General features: G+C 44.3%; 1 protein-coding gene across 3 annotated transcripts in view; it reads right to left on the bottom strand.

Annotated features, from left to right (window-relative positions):
• Window positions 1-17,654, bottom strand: part of fbxw7 (F-box and WD repeat domain containing 7) — a 269,250-nt gene that overhangs the window by 161,791 nt on the left and 89,805 nt on the right. For 2 of the 3 annotated variants that reach the window (XM_080415338.1, XM_080415337.1), the window contains 2 exons: window positions 4,153-4,422; window positions 1,733-2,479 (listed from right to left, as the gene is read on the bottom strand). In XM_080415338.1, the coding sequence (XP_080271464.1) occupies window positions 1,733-2,479; window positions 4,153-4,353 (948 nt within the window). In that variant the 5' untranslated portion in view covers window positions 4,354-4,422. The remainder of the gene's footprint in view (window positions 1-1,732; window positions 2,480-4,152; window positions 4,423-17,654) is intronic. The other variant, XM_080415339.1, reaches the window with a different exon arrangement.

Consider the following 17,654-nt stretch of genomic DNA (forward strand, 5'->3'; position numbering starts at 1 on the left):
AAACATTATAGGTTAGAAATAAGCCACATAGTAGCAAACGTGCTTAACTGGCCGTCTCTCTCTCACTTGTAAACAAACACTAGCCCTGTTGCACACGGCTGAAGTGATTGAGATTCCAACGTCCCATAGCCTGAAGGGATGGGACCCTCTGATTGGTTGAGACCAGGTTGAGAAGACGTTTCAGACTGAATCTTCAAAATAAAATGACCGAAAATGACACTGCACTGCATCTTTAACATTGGGGCGGTTGGTTCACTGAAAGAAAACTACAAGCAAAATTCCTGCCTGGTGGGATCAACAACAGCGCTTCTTTCCAATTGGTATTGAAACCCAGTCAAAGTTCACAGATGCTGAACTCTCACATGCTTCAGATGCCAACGGGACCTTTAACCACCGGATCGTGGTAACTTGGCGACGCCCCCTTCTGTGACGCACGCGGGAACTGCCTCTCACATGGGCGGACCGCATTAAATAACTCCCAAAACCGCTGCACTACCAGACGTTGAGCATTAGAATTCCAATCCCAGCGCCACGGGATCGAATCCCCCTCCCGGCGCTGCTTATTTTCGCAAATAATCTTATTGGGATTAAAGGAGAATACCGGACAAATTAAGTGTTGTCTTTGATGTCTCGTTACTCACCTACCGACGTGAAAAGTGGCGTTCTTTTTTTCCATAGATTCCCCTGTCGTCATTTTTTAAACCCCCTCCGTTGTCATAATGGGAGCGCGTGGGTTAGGGAGATTCGTCTATTATAACCGATGCAAAGTTGTTTTTTTCTCTACTGCTAGTCATTGTGGAGTCTCATGATAGTCAAACATGCGCTGAAACTTCCTGCGAGCCCACCGTTAATGGCGAACGATTTAACACTGGATGCTTGTTTCTTTCCAGAACCTGGCAACTCGTGTTGCCAGAACCTGGCAACTCCCATTATGACAACGGAGGGGGTTTAAAAAATGACGACAGGGGAATCTATGGAAAAAAAGCCACTTTTCACGTCGGTAGGTGAGTAACGAGACATCAAAGACAACACTTAATTTGTCCGGTATTCTCCTTTAAGGTTAGGTTTAGGCATAGTCTGACTACAGCAGTAGTTAGGCAAAAAAAAACGTTACAGCGACGGAGGCACGCCGTCTCTAGTGGACTTGAGCAAGACTCAGTGCCGTTCGAGTTACGTACCGATAGGGACAGAATCGTGAATTATTTTCCACCAAGGAGGAAAGCCGGGCAGTGCTGTCCTCCTGGAATGTGACGCATGACTAGGGGGGGGGGGGGGGTGGGGGTGGGGGGCGAAGCAGTTCCGAGCGAACGACAGAAGGGGGGCGTCACCAAGTTACTACGATCCGGTGGGAAAGGGCCAGTCAATGATGCTCTGAAAGCGCCAGAAGCTCCACCCCTTTTGCTCCAATAGAATGGAAGTGAACGCTGGCGCATTCTTAAAGCGTGCGTATGTGTGTGTGTGTGTGTGTGTGTGTGTGTGTGTGTGTGTGTGTGACCGTAATTAGTGGTTCTCAAAGTTGGGGGTCCCCCCAAGCTAAATGATGGATAGTTAGGAATCAAATGGACCCTTAATAGGTCTAACTCTGAGAGTGTACAAATGGAACCAAATGGACCCGTACGGGTCCATTTGGTTCCATTTGTACACTCTCAGAGTTACAGGGGGTTTCCGGGGCCTCTAATCAGGGGCCTTGCAAAGAGGTGTAAAAAGCAGTAGCGTGTTCAGTGGGTCTTACCTTCTTCTTGTTGGGGGAGCTTTGGTGCGTGCAACCAGAGTCCAGGTTGTTGTTGGGCGCAGAGACACTGTTCCTGAGCGAAGGCGAGCGCAGTCCTTCCTCGCCCCCCTCCTCCTCCTCCTCCTCCTCTTCCTCCTCCTCCTCCCTCCCGCTCTCCTCCGAGTGTTCAAAGTCGTCGCTGTCTTGGTCCATGTCCTCGTCGTCCTCCTCCTCCTCATCCTCTTCCTCCCCCTCCTCCCCCGCCACCCGCCGCCTCCTCGCTCTCTCCTGTGGAGGACCGCCTCCACCTCCTCCTCCTCCCTCTGTCCTCTCCTCCTCCCCCACCACCATCACCACCGCCACCGGCGGCGGCGCCACAGACGCCTCTTCCTCGTCCTCCTCCTCCTCCTCTTCTCCCTGCTGGCTGTTGCCGCTGTTGTTGTTCTCCTCTTCCTCGTCCTCCTCCTCCTCGTCCTCCTCGCCGTCCGCTCCCGTCAACCGCTGGCGGCCCCCTCCTCCTCCGCCTCCTCCTCCTCGCGTCCGCCTCGTTTCCGAGGACCCCCACATCCAGCGGGAGCCCTTCTCTCCTCCTCCTCCTCCCCCGTTGGCTTCGTTGGTGGGACCGCCTCCGCCGCTGACCTGCTCCTCTTCCTCCTCCTCCTCCTCCTCCTCCTCCTCCTCTGGTCTCTGGGGGCCGTTGCTGCTGGCTCCCGACTCTCCGGGGGCCCATGGTCGCTGTCCGCCTCCGTCAGCCTCCGTGGCCTCGGGCTGAAACCACAGTCACACACAAAAGTGTTCAGACACCCTTCACTCGGGACAAAACTGTTCAAACTAACAGCCGGTTTAAAAAAAAGAGTAGAGACTTTGTTTAGAATTAGATTATTATATTATTTTTTGGACAACAAAAAAGTGTGAATAAAAAAACTCTAGTCATGTGGATCCACGTCGCATGGGAACAACGTGAATCTCAGACTCCAAGTGGCCAGCCAAGTCATACTGTATGACTCCAAATTGGCCAACCACTGGACCAATCCACAGAAGTACTTCCATCCACTATCAAGAAGGTTTCATTTGTCACTAACTTATTGCTGTGAGGTTTCCACCTGACATCCATTTGATTTTCCTATTTGTCTCATCCGTTTATGAAAGTAGGTAGCTGACATATTGCACTTTTACCTTAGCGCTAGGTATACTCTTAGCTGCTTGTTTTAGAAGAGAATGCACTTAATGCTTCTGGTGATTAGTAGTTTCGTTCCCTACCTATGTTGAATGCCGCTGAAAGTCGCTTTGGATAAAAGCGTCTGCTAAATGACTGTAATGTTGTTGGGACTTATTCCTCCATCGATTGTGCTAAACATTCGAAATAATAAGCAAGATCATAATATCGCCTGTCGGCTGGGAACCTCATATGTCCAAAACTGTTATATGAAAATATGGAGATAAGGGGGTTCGAGCCTGACGGCAACGATATATTAACCCATTAAGACCTGGAACGCATCTGTGTCACTTTTTCATTCGAGCTAAAAAGCATTATTTTACACTTTGGGCTATTCAAAAAGAGCAGATATACAAGCTCATAGCGCGGCACCGAGTGCCGCGCTATGAGCTTGTAGATCTGCTATTTTTGAAAAATCGAGAAAATTTGTGCAAATTAATATATTTATATTCTTTTAAAGCAAAATTTTTTAACTCAAATCTTTGCTTCTGGGGAGTCCCTGGAACAATATATTTTGAGATGGGGGGTCCGCGGCCAAATACATGTCATTTTGGGGGTCCTCGACATGAACAAAGTTTGAGCACCACCGATATAGAAACATACGTTTTTTCAGAAAACTGTTGGGATTTGGAAGATATTATCTAAGAATCGCCCTCGGGTCTTAAAGGGTTAAAGAGCAAGTCCCGAGGCGTCTGACCACGGTCACACCGTCAGGGAATCCTGACGGCGCTGAACTCAATCCTGACGGCACTGAACTCAATCACCCTCCATCAGTGTTGGAAAAGTTACTAAAACATAGTAATATATTACTTATTACATATTACTTGTTTAAAAAGTAATATAGTTACTTTACTTATTACTCCCTGCCAAAAGTAATTAGTTACTTTACTAGTTACTGGAAAAAAGTAATATATTACTTTAAGTTACATAATTACTTTATAGTTACTTTCCAACACTGTGTTGGAAAAGTTACTAAAACATTACTTTCCAACACTGTGTTGGAAAAGTTACTAAAACATAGTAATATATTACTTATTACATATTACTTGTTTAAAAAGTAATATAGTTACTTTACTTATTACTCCCTGACAAAAGTAATTAGTTACTTTACTAGTTACTGGAAAAAAGTAATAATATTACTTTAAGTTACATATTACTTTAGTTACTTTCCAACACTGCCCTCCATACAGTACGACCACCACAGCAACACCTGTAAGTCTCTTACCCTCTGCTGCTGCTCCTCCTCCTCCTCCTCAACCACCCGGTTCATGTGTTCCTCTTCTTCGTCGCCCTCCTCCGCCGGCTGCTGGGGCGCGCGGGCCGCCGAGGAGGAGGCGTTACCTGGCCCTGCCGCCGGGCCCCCCGGGGCCCGTCTCCTCCTGCTGCCGCCGCCGCTGCCGGCCCCCGACAGCAGGTCCTGGTTCATCTCCAAAAGCCAGCTTGCTACCTCCTGGACCTTCGCTAGGCTGTCTGAGGACGAGAAGGGCTTGACATTCTGGAGGGAGAGAGAGAGAGAGAGAGAGAAGAAAAATGGATGTTAACCCATTAAGACCTGAGAAGATTCTAGAAATGTCTTCTAAATCCTAAAAAAAAATTGGAAAAAAAACCCAATTTTTTTTTCCTCGATTTTTCAAAAATAGCAGATCTACAAGTTCATAGCGCGGCACTCGGTGCCGCGCTATGAGCTTGTATATCTGCTATTTTTGAATAGCCTAAAGAAATCTAAAGTGACACAGATGCGTTCCAGGTATCAATGGGTTAATGGGTTATTCCTCAGAGTCTGCGATGGACTTGGCGTTTCCGAGCTGAAAGAAGGTATTATTGGGATTTTTCCCGGTCGTTTCATCCGCTCGTGAAAGCGCACGCACGCAAACAAACGGTAATGACATGCGCTGGACTGCTGACACCCACCAAAAAAAAAAAAAGGAAGAAGGAATACCCCTCTTCATGTTTTATTCATACCTCTGAAATAAAAATGGCATTTGCATTTGTGCTAGGAGCCATTCAACTGTTTGTTTCCAGTGGTGAGAGGTGAGGAGAGAGACAGACAGACAGACAGACAGAGATATTGTGTGTGTGTGTGTGTGTGTGTGTGTGTGTGTGTGTGTGTGTGTGTGTGTGTGTGTGTGTGTGTGTGTGTGTGTGTGTGTGTGTGTGTGTGTGTGTGCACTTGCACGAGGAAGTGTGGGCGTTTGTGCACGTGCGCACGTTTGGCTTCAGATCACACAGGCGTTGGATACTCTCACACACACACAAAACACACACACACACACACACAAAACACACACACACAGACTAGCCTAGCCTTAAGTGCTACTGGTATTCCAACTTCTAGCACAGCCAATAAACAAAACGCCCATCTGTAAGATATTTAAAAAAAAATGGAACATCTGGTTTGAATGTTCTGGAGAGCAGTCCAACGATTGTTCTTAAGCTATGGGCTAGTCTAAAGGCTGTGGAAAAATCAAAGATCCACCAGGCTCCTTTTTTTTTTTCTTCCCTCTCTTTTTTTTGGGTTGAGTTGTTTATCTTCTCCATTCACTGCGTTGCTGACGCTGTGGTGTATCTCGTGTAATTGCTTGCAGAACGTTCGCTCCGGGCGCTGCAGCATTTTCTCCACAACAAGATGACTTCTCAAGAGAGAAAGTGGTGGACAGAACGATCTGATGACAACAGTGTTTGGCGAGTCCAAAATAAAACGGCCAAACTGACAAGAAGCATCAGGATCACCACTTTTAGGAACTCTTAGGAAACTTTTCTTGGCTTGGTTTGGTACCGGCTGGCATAATGTACTCGCTCACACCATTTATGAGCAGAGCAACGGTTTATCCACTATCTGAGAGACTACTTGTACACTGGATTCTGGACTGGTTCTCTCCACAGGACCAGTGGTGTAAAGGAACAATTTCAACGATATCTAATTTATTCTAAAATGGTTAAATAAGGGAATTAGCATAGAGATAAGAGCTGCTTTAACCACACTGTTTGGGAAGCTGGCTGGAACCAGGGGAAATTGTATCCTCCTCGATATTGCAATTGTTATATACGTATGGCAAAGGACCCAGCTAAGATATAGACATCCACATTCAAACACACACGTCAGAGAACAAATGGGGTGATGAAAGAGAACATACAAAAACATGGCCCTTGAAAATCACACACACACACACACACACACACACACACACCTGACAGCTCCCCTTGATGCCACTTTTAATGACTGTCACATTTTGCCATTAACTTCACAGGGAGAGGTGACACAGACAGTCTGAGAGCCTAATCCACCTCCTAACTGACTCCAAACAAGTGGAACAGCACTTCATCCACGTCAGATTACCGAGTTACACTTTGAAATCAGAGTAATATAGACAGACAGTCAGCAGAGCTCGAAGGCGGCATGAAAAAAAGATCTAAGACATCCCTTAGGGCCCGATCAGACAGGGTGTGTTAGGGCAGGTCATTTTGTAATTGTTCTCAATGTGAGTGAAGCTTTTTGCTTGCTGCTTTTGCGTTGCAGACCAGCTTGTGTGTTTCTAAGGCGCCTGCAAGCCCCAAGTTGAAAACAAAACAAAACTCAAAGCAATAAAGTGCCCTTTCTGTGGTGAAGATAAAGTAGGAAGTTGTAACCAACAAGTCCTTTGACAGGGACTCCCTTACAACTGCATGGAAGCACCTGAATAATCACTGTTAATGCTCTGTTTTTGCATTGCACTCTATCATGGTACCTACGGTTCAGCTTTTCTAGTCAGTCTATTGTGTGAATAACAGTGGCCACAGTGTTATTATTTATCATTAAGTTCAACCCAGTAAAGTGAATTAATACAAAGAAGAAGGTTGTCGACATTGACTTACCACTGACCACTTGAACACTACTGTAGCGTCCCGAAAATAATAGATCTACAAGCTCACAATGCATCGTAATGTGACGTGTTGTGTGAGCTTGTTAGAGCTGCTATTTTTGGTATAGAGGGGGGAAAAGAGCAGAGCAAGTGCAGAGCCGAGGCTGGACAACTAAGACTTAGTTCACGAAGTATAATTAACTGTTGTTAATATGAAATTAATTCATATTGAGCAACTGCATGGCCTATTTGTACCTAAAAGGTTATGATAAACTGTTTGAGTTGGACTATATACACAGTAGGTGAAATTAAGCTGCCATTGTTCTCTTAGTCTTAACACAGTGACTTGGCGAAACCTAGCAACAAAAGCGAGCGACAGCTGATTATGCAGTTGCCTCGCAACATCAAGAGAAAAAGGCGCCGCAAGCTGCACTGCTTTGTGGACGGCACAGAAGAGGTGGTGTGGCGTGCCATGCGTCCAGTCTGATGGAGGCCTTACATGACTATGGTGATGAGAATGACGCCAACGCTGGCAGGAAAAAGCCAAGACAGAAGTTATATGTCTAAACATCGGCAGAACATCTTGGCACATTCCAGTCTGGAACAGTCTGGTGTTAAGACCCTGTATCCGTTCCAAAAGTCCCATCTGGGTTAGGGCTCTCGTCTCTGTAATCTGGTTAAGTGATTCTGGAGAGAAGTTGACCAGTGGTGTGGACTCATGGAGGGTGAAAACAAAGAGCTAGCCGCAGTTGGAAAGAAAATAAAAAGACCAACGCAACAATGTACTGTATGGGTAACCTAACCTGGAAACCATGTAACAAACACCTGTTATCTGACATTAATAGAAAATCCTGTTGTATTCAGAACAATAAGAGACAATTTCCAAATTTATAACATGATGATGGGGTCCAATAACGGAACGCTCGGACTTCATGTGGCCATCCTGTGACCTGGGTCATCTGATCTATGACAAATCCATGACTCCACATTTGGGCAAGATTTCAGGCTGATCCAAGCCCCATTGATTTCCATTATGACATTTAAGTTAAAATATTTCCCCAAAACAAAAACGTACGTTTTGTTGAAAATGAACACTGTATGGATATAAGTTGGCCTACTGGCAGCATGTCATGCACAAAACACTTTGGCGCTGATCAGTCCACACCCACACACACACCCTGATACATCTCTAACATCTAAAGCGGTCTACACATTAACCATTTCAATCCGGGAACGAATCTCTGTCATTTAGATGCTTTGGCTATTCAAAAATAGCAGATATACAAGCTCAAAGCGCAGCACCGAGTGCCGCGCTTTGAGCTTGTAGATCTGCTATTTTTTTTTTAAATCATGAAAATGTGTCCAAATCTAAATATATATATTTTTAAAGCAAACATTTTTAACGCAAATCTTTGCTTCTGGGGGATTCTACAAATGTCTAAATCCTGACAGTTTTTGGAAAAAACGTATGAGGTTGCAGCTGTTCTCAAACTTTTTTCATGTCAAGGGCCCCCAAAATGATATATGTATATTCAATGATTTGCACAAATTTTCACGATTTTTCAAAAATAGCAGATCTACAAGCTCATAGCGCGGCACTCGGTGCCGCCCTATGAGCTATTTTTGAATAGCCAAAGAAATCTTAGAATGACACAGAGATGCGTTCCCGGTCTTAAAGGGTTAAAGTTTGTTGTCCAAGAGCCCACACCTCACACATGCGCTTCAGGCTTCAGCTAAGGCATAATTGGAACACAATACATGCCGAGGCATCAGACGCGTCTATTTCAACAACGTTTCCCATGTCATCTTGCAGGGTTAACTTGTGGGCTGAAAAAAAAAAGCGACATTCAACAAAAAGCAAGTCGTTTGTATTCCTTTTGATCTCTGGACAACAAGGAAATCATAGGTTTGTGTTACATCTCCTGTTCAGACCGCTAGTTTGGTCCCATGTGACACCAGCATAAGTTTGGCATCATACGCGATCACTGAAGTGATTCAATCCAGGTGGTGACTTACAGCAGTGGTTCTCAAACGTTTTCATGTCAAGGACCCCCAAATTGACACTTTTTAGCCCCCATTTGAAAAGATATGGCAGGGACCCCCATAAGAGAAGATTTTTACCGCTCTAGCAGTGATTCTCAACCATTTTAATTTCCAGGACCCCCAGTTTGACATGCATTAGGCTACGGACCCCCATTTAATGGCATTTCTATCTCTGGGACCCCAATTTATATTGTAAAATCAATGTCCATTTAACTCTGAGAGTGTACAAATGGAACCAAATGGACCCGTTAGGGTCCATTTGGTTCCATTTGTACACTCTCAGAGTTACAGAGCCATAAGAGTCCATTTGGTTCCTAACTATCCATCATTTAGCTGGGGACCCCATGGAACCACCTAAAGGACCCTTGGGGGTCCCCGGACCCCACTTTGAGAACCAATGACCTACGGTATCTCGTCATGTCCTCTCTCTCTCTATCTAATGTCTCTATTGTACTGTCTAATAAAGATCATATGTCTTTAACAAGTCCCCAATACACACACATCGTCTCCATAGCCAACACCCCGTGCCAAGAACCCAGGTCTGAGACAGACATGACGCTTAGTGAGGGAGATGATGGGCTGAGCGACATGTGTGTGAGACTCTGAGTCCAGTCCAGGTGTGTGTGTGGGCTGAATAAGCCCTAAGCTAAGATGGCCCCTGGGGACTGGCGGTTTCCAATGAACACGCTACAATAAACGTGCAGCTGTGCTAAGAGGATGGGAAGCGACTTGTTTAACTGGAAGGTGCTCCAAACCCCCCCCAAAAAAACTCCCCAAAAAAAGGGCCAAAATGGGCTTGGCCCATCCTGGAGGACCACATCAGATACTGTCCAAACCACAGAGAACCAGATGCAACGTGTTGTTGTGTGTGCGTGGCTCGTCTGGACTGATTTCCCTTGAGAAGCTCATCAAGACGACAGTTGTCTCGCCGTTTTGTCTCTCGTCCTTAAAAGACGTCCTAGTCACATAAAATGTCATTAACCCATTAAGACCTGGAACGCATCTGTGTCATTTTTAGATTTATTTGGCTATTCAAAAATAGCAGATATACAAGCTCATAGCGCGGCACCGAGTGCCGCGCTATGAGCTTGTAGATCTGCTATTTTTGAAAAATCGTGAACATTTGTGCAAATCTTTGAATTTATATTTTTAAAGCGAACATTTGTATCTCAAATCTTTGCTTCTGGGGGGTCCCTGGAACAACATATTTTGAGATGGGGGTCCACGACCAAATACATATAATTTTGGGGGTCCTTGACATGATAAAGTTTGAGAACCATTGATCCCCGGCAACGTTGTCCATGAGACGTCTATGAATGAAATTAAAGTGTATGGCTTTATAAAACTTAAAACCCTATATAACATTTTGTGTTTATTCGTACTACAGCCTCACACGTCGTAAATAGCAGATCTGCAAGCTTGAAACGGGGCACGAATTTGACTCCTGAAAAGTAACAGTTTTGGACACGACATGACTGCTTTGTTTGTACACCACCAAATGGGGAAAATAGCAAATCTAAAAGCTCACGTTGCGTTGCGAGTTGGTAAATCTGATATTTTGACATTATAATGGGTTTACTCCTCATCGTGTGGAGTATGACAGCAAGTGAAAAAAAATGTGATCTCTAGAAGCAATGGAAAGCCTGAGAATTATCCAAGTGACATCACTCGGGTAATCCACTGTAACTTGCTCGTTCGAGGTAACACTTTGAAATACTTCTGTTCCCCCCAAACAAGCTACATTTACCATATAGACCAGTGGCTTTCAACCTTTTTCATGCCAAGGACCCCTAAATTGACATACATTTGGCCGCGGACCCCCAGCTGAAAATGTTTTGTGCCAGGGACCCCCAGAAACAAAGATTTGATAAAAAAAATTATGTAATGTATTGTAAATATATTTGCACACATTTTGAAGATTTAAAAAAAATAGCAGATCTACAAGCTCATAGCGCGGCACTCGGTGCCGCGCTATGAGCTTGTAGATCTGCTATTTTTGAATAGCCAAAACTACGTGGTTAAAATGATCCTGACGCTATGTTAACTAATTTTGCTGGGGACCCCCTGGCACTCCCCCAAGGACCACTGGTGGTCCCCAGACCACTGGTTGAAAACCACTGATATACACAGAAGTAACTCACTTTTGATAAAAAAAGTGACCAAGAGACAGAACACACCTCTGATGATTGACAGAATACATTGTCAAGCTATCCACAACCCATCTCTGTGACGGAGTTGAGGAGACATTGATATAATGGAGATATCATTGAAAAACAGTGAAGTTTTCCTTTAAAAGGGCTTCCTGCAGTTTAGCTTATTTTTGTATTATTATAGCCCAGCACCTTATGCTGATGTGTCCATATTCATAAAAAGTCTCTCTCTCTGCAGCAATGCCAGATTGATGTTTGTTCACCACGCTCTCAAAAAGAAGATAAAAATCACACTTCACTTCCCTGTCCACAAGGGACATATTTGGCATTCAAATATTTATGTTGCCACATGCACTTATGTACCAAAATTATTCAAACCTTGAACTCATATAAACAAAAAACATATGAAAAATCTAGTATTTTGTTTGGATTCCGTCAGCATAATAAAACATGGTCATAATACTCTCTCCAAAGGCCCGTTTTGGTCAGACAGTCAATCTGTCACTTCAGCTACACCTCAGAATATCCACAGAGCAACAACCATTATGGAAATAAGCTCAGATAATAAGATTTTAATTCATGCATATCTTTTGGTCTGCAGAACCGTACGCGTTTAATTTAATGAAAGGTCTGTCCTGGCACTAAATGTAATCAAGCCATCTGATCATTATATAAAAAGCTAAGAACGCAGAGCGCTCCAGTGCACTTAAACTCAGTGTGAGTTCTTCACGGTAGCATGTTGACAGGTTCCAGTAGAACAGAACAGGTCACGTGTGAAATATCTGGAGGAAATTGCTTTTTCCTTCCTGCAGTCTACTGGGGTGTGATCGTGTCATGTTGTTGTTGTTGTTGTTGTTGTTGTGTACAGTACAGAATCTGGCTGCTCCTGGCTTACAAACGGCTGATTTATGCTTAGCCGTCTGCCGGTGCCGTGCACTGAAAATAGCCGATCTACAAGCTCACAACACGTCGCGACTGAAAACAGCCGATCTACAAGCTCACAACGCGTCGCGACTGAAAACAGCCGATCTACAAGCTCTAAACACGTCGCGACTGAAAACAGCCGATCTACAAGCTCACAACACGTCGCGACTGAAAATAGCCGATCTACAAGCTCACAACGCGTCGCGACTGAAAACAGCCGATCTACAAGCTCTAAACACGTCGCGACTGAAAACAGCCGATCTACAAGCTCACAACACGTCGCGACTGAAAACAGCCGATCTACAAGCTCACAACACGTCGCGACTGAAAACAGCCGATCTACAAGCTCACAACACGTCGCGACTGAAAACAGCCGATCTACAAGCTCTAAACACGTCGCGACTGAAAATAGCCGATCTACAAACTCACAACACGTCGCGACTGAAAATAGCCGATATACAAGCTCACGACACGCCGCGACTGAAAACAGCCGATCTACAAGCTCACAACGCGTCGCGCTGTAAATCAGCTATTTTCGATGCACGACAACCCGATGCGCAATAGAGCATAAATCGGGCTTGACAACTGACAAGAAGACACAAGCATCCTAGTCTCTACTGCGTACACAGAATCTCTCATCAATCACGCATCATTAATCTGCCATATTGACATGAAATATTGATCACATTGCACACACCCTCCCCTTGGCGTCTCGCAGTCTCTCGTTTTCAGAGGGCTGGTGTTGTTAGCTTGTCTGTTTTATGGATATGGCCATTGGCCATACAATTCTTTTTTTTTTTTCTCTGCTTCTGTGGTGTATTTACTTTTTCTACTGAAATGTTCTACATTTCACATCAGGGATTAATAAAAGTTATGAGTGTATGTTTTCTTGTTGATGGCTAATTGGCCACATAACATGTTTTACTGGGGGCTCTTGTGTCAGTGCCTGTCAGCGGGGGGGGGGGGGGGTGAACGCAGAGGAATAGGACTGAGGCGCTACTGTACTCGTCTTCACGGTGGGGGCTCCTCGCTGGCAGGTGAGCCGGTAGAGGGTACAATAGCGGTGGAAACACAGGAATGTGTGTGGAGGAATTAATTGGCATAACGACTAAATTGGGAGGAAAAAAACGGAGGTTAAAAAAAATAATTGGTTTTGTTTCTTTCTTTCCCTCCAAAAGCCTTGATGTCGTGACGTGTTCAATGCAGCATCACAGTGTGGACTCTGCAGTGGGCCTAGATCCCCGGGTGAGGAGAAATTCCCACCACCACACTATCTTTATATTAGCACATTGCAAACTAATTGCTATACAGAACAACCCTCATGGTCGCTACACCAGAACTGGCAAAAAAAACGAATTCCATAAAACAGTAATATACAGAGTTATTATGAACTGGATTAACCTTTCATGTTCTTTCAAAGCCCACGTATAGTTGTATTGTCATGTTGGGCAGGTTGCTATTGCATCAGCAAATGGAGATCCTTATAATAAACACTAGACACATAATCAATCGGTTTTGTTTCCATCCAACTGTTAGAAGTTTGACCAGCAGTTTACAAACCCAGGTTTCCAGTGGCAGTGCTCGTTCTAAACAGTTACTGTGATCACATGACACAAGCGGTAAGGCTGGGTAATAAACCACAAACATATCGAAACCGACATTTAGATCCAATAACCGAATTAATCTTGCTCATGCACATTGTTTTTATCAGGTTGCTTGCAGCCTGGTCTAGGAAGAGACTGATCAACTACTCAACACTTTCTAGCGACCTTTTCATCATTGGCTGTCCTTCAATCCTATAAGCCAATGGGGAGACTTCCCCATACTCTGAACGACGGCCGTCCTCCCATGCTATGGGATCATAGCCCAGAACAAAAAAAAAGTGTGGTCGTCGCCACCAAACAAATTATTTTAAAAAAAAAGTGGTGTATATATCAACAAACCGACACGAAAACGTTCCAATACATTTTTTGTTTGACTAACCACTTAAATCCCTGTATTATACTTTGTTGTACAATGGTGGTGTGCAAAAAAAAAACGGGGGAAAAATAATTATGCATTGTAACGCATCGTAAGCTTGTAGATCTGCTATTTTTTCACTGAATGTATCTTTTATCATCGTTCATCAATCATATTCGAGGCAAAAGTTTGACATAACGGTGATAGTGATTTGAAGTTGTGTCGCCCAGCAGCACTAACACAGGGCTGCATGAGAAGTCACAGTGTCACGTATTTAAGAGTCAGCCCAGCTCTCTGGAAACAATTCAACACCTGGTCAACAGGGGCTGAAAGGTACCAAAAGGCCAATGAATCAACAAATAGACTATTTGGTGTTCTGTCTCTTTCAGGCCTTCTGTTTATTTGTCTTTCTCGGTTTTTGTTTGTCGTCTCAGAGACGGCCATCTTTCTCTGTCTGTCTTGACACTACAAATCAGAGGGGATCGTTGACCTACTGATGGAGGGTCTTAAGTCCTGGGGGTGGGAGCAGACGTGGTTTGCACACAAACCTCTCCAAAAGAATGTAAACATTACAAACATTACAAAAACAAACAAACAAACATTACACAAACGAGTACAAATGTAGCAACACTTTAGATAACGACAGAAACCAGAAAATAGCATCTTATCAATACTTTAATTTAACCACGACGCCCTTATTCTGGAGCAAACATCTGGTGAAAATAGCCAACCTACAGTACAAGCTAACAACGCACTGCGTTTTAGCCATTTCTGAAAATGTAAAATTTTATTAAAATGTATTACTGTTTTATAATCGATTACAATGACTCCTACCTCCGCGCACAGTAGCAATTAGCTTGTGCTAATTGGTCATCTGCCATATCAACCATACTGCTGATATGGCTTATCGCCCTCTGTCCTTACAGTACCCCTCCACCCAGGGCAAATAATGGCCGGGTATGTACAGTAATAATGGCTTGAATCTGCTTGAAAGAACTCAGCATATTCAGCATTTCATTTTAACAAGCTATCTAAGTGGGTTTTATATACTAGATGTTCAGGCCGCTGCGGCCCCTGAGGTGGCCCCCTGGCGTGACTATTCCCATGGCCAACCCCTGGACAGTGTTTGCGCCAAGTTTGCTGAGCAACAGTGTGCCGGGGGCCCCCGACGTGGCCCTGGGGCCGCCGCACGTGGCCCCTGGTGGGACCATTGTCATGGCAGACCCTTGAACAGTGTTTGTGTCAAGTTTGGTGCGGATCGGAGCAACGGTGCACCTCGCAAGTCCGGATGTTAGGTTTGTGACACCCACCATCCACCCACCCTCTAGGCCAGTGGTTCTCAAACTTTTTCCATGTCAAGGACCCCAGAATTGATACATATCAGCCCACTGACCCCCATTTGAAAAGATATGCCAGGGACCCCCAAAAGATATATATTTTTTTAGGCTATAGCAGTGATTCCGAACCATTTTAATTTCAAGGAATCAAATTTGATATGAATTAGTGGGCCATGGACCCATTTTTATCTCTGGGACCCCAATATACACTGTAAAATCAATGTTAATCTAACTCTGAGAGTGTACAAATTGAACCAAATGGACCCGTAAGGGTCCATTTGGTTCCATTTGTACACTCTCAGAGTTACAGACCCATAAGGGTCCATTTGTACTCTCTCGGAGTTACAGACCCATAAGGGTCCATTTGGTTCCTATCAATCATTTGACTGGGGACCCCCTGGAACCCCCCAAGGACCCCTGGGGGTTTCACTTTGAGAACCACAGCTCTAGGCAATTTGAATATAGGATTTGAATATAGGATAGGCTTATTCGTGTTCCGAAGCTCATAGCGCTGACAAAATAACTGTAAAAGTGATTTGCAATCAATACGGTGCAGCTTACAGGCCAGTCACCGTTTGTAATTACGCATCACGGCTGCCTCATCATTCCGCTTCCCTCTCGTCAAACCAAATTAACCACATTTTGCGAGCGAAAGGTTACATTATATAACCATTAATCCACACAGTCACGACGACAGCGAGGGAGGCCAACAAGATAATAACCCGTTCAATAAATCATTCATTGGACAAGCAAGCTCAGCCAATTAAAAACAATGCTGAGGCATTGAAAAGATCCATCACTCAACTTCCACCACTTTCACAATTCCCACTCAGCTGATATCAATAATAAAAAAGGGTCTCTAACGGGTCAAAACAAAAGTCGCAGTAAATAAGGGCCAGAACGTTTCTGGGATCAGGAATGACTCAGGAAAAACACGACGATGAAGCTGTGGGTGTTTGTGTCTGTGAGTCGATGTGCATTGGTTCTCAAAGTGGGGTCCGGGGACCCCCAGGGGTCCTTGGGGAGGGGTACCAGGGGGTCCCCAGCTAAATTTGTTAATATAGCGTCACAATAATTTAACCACTTTTAACCATATTTTATACTTTGGCTATTCAAAAATAGCAGATATACAAGCTCATAGCGTGGCACCAAGTGCCGCGCTATGAGCTTGTAGATCTGCTATTTTTGAAAAATTGTGAACATTTAATGCAAATCTTTGAATGTATATTTGTAAAGCAAACTCAAATCTTTGCTTCTGGGAGTCCTTGGCAAAAAAAAAACATTTTCAGATGGGGGTCGGCAGCCAAATATATATCATTTTGGGGGTTCTTGACATGAAAAAGTTTGAGAACCACTGTATGTCTATGAGAGAGTGTGTGTGTGTGTGTGTGTGTGTGTGTGTGTGTGTGTGTGTGTGTGTGTGTGTGTGTGTGTGTGTGTGTGTGTGTGTGTGTGTGTGTGTGTGTGCATGTGTGTGTGTGTGTGTGTTGAGTGTGTGCGCGTGTGTGTGAGTGCGCGTGTGTGTGAGTGCGCGCGTGAGTGTGTGTGTGTGTGCGCGGCGCGCGTGCTGACCGGAGTCAATCATAGAGGGGGAACAGGGCTCATATCCAATTTCCTGAGGGCCAAATCATCACAGACTGACAGATGAGTGTGATGGCAGCGTTCAGACTGAGCAGCAGGAGAACATGGCTGTGTGTCTGCACGGTGATGCTGTGATGTGTTGGACTGAGTGCATGGAGAGCACTGTGTCATTTTCTGCACTCGTTATACCGTGGGCCAGCGCCTCACTGTCACACCATCTGTCTGAAGCCCCCCCGGACCGGAGAGGTGGGAAGACTGCAGAGGGACTCAATGTATCTAACTCTACACCTTTTCTGTCTCAATGTATCTAACTCTACACCTTTTCTGTCTCAATGTATCTAACTCTACACCTTTTCTGACTCAATGTATCTAACTCTACACCTTTTCTGTCTCAATGTATCTAACTCTACACCTTTTCTGAGGGAAGTTCGAAGGTGGAAAAAGTACTCAAATGTTTTAAAAAGTAAAAGTATCAATACTGCAATGTAGAGATACTCTGTTATATGTACAAGTCCGGAATTAAAAATTTGCTTGAGTAAAAGTACAAAAGTATTGGTATCAAAATGTAATTAAAGTACTAAAAGTAAAAATACTCATTGTGCAGAGTGTCCCATTTCAAGTTTCAGAATGTATAAACATCTTTTGAAAATAGCAGATCTACAAGCTCACAACGCGTCACATCGCGACACGTTGTGAGCTTGTAGATTGGCTATTTTCAATTGGCCGAAATATATATAGAGCTCAAGTGGTTAATGTATGTTTAGTAATAAAAACCTAAATCTAAAAAGTAACTAAAGTTTTCAAATAATTGTAGTGGAGTAAAAGTACAATATTTCCCTCTGAGATGTAGTGGAGTAGAAGTAAAAGTATTGAAAATTGGAAATACTCCACCAA

The sequence above is a fragment of the Gymnoscopelus braueri genome, assembly GCF_963280865.1.
Source record: "Gymnoscopelus braueri genome assembly, chromosome: 2".
NCBI lineage: Eukaryota > Metazoa > Chordata > Actinopteri > Myctophiformes > Myctophidae > Gymnoscopelus > Gymnoscopelus braueri.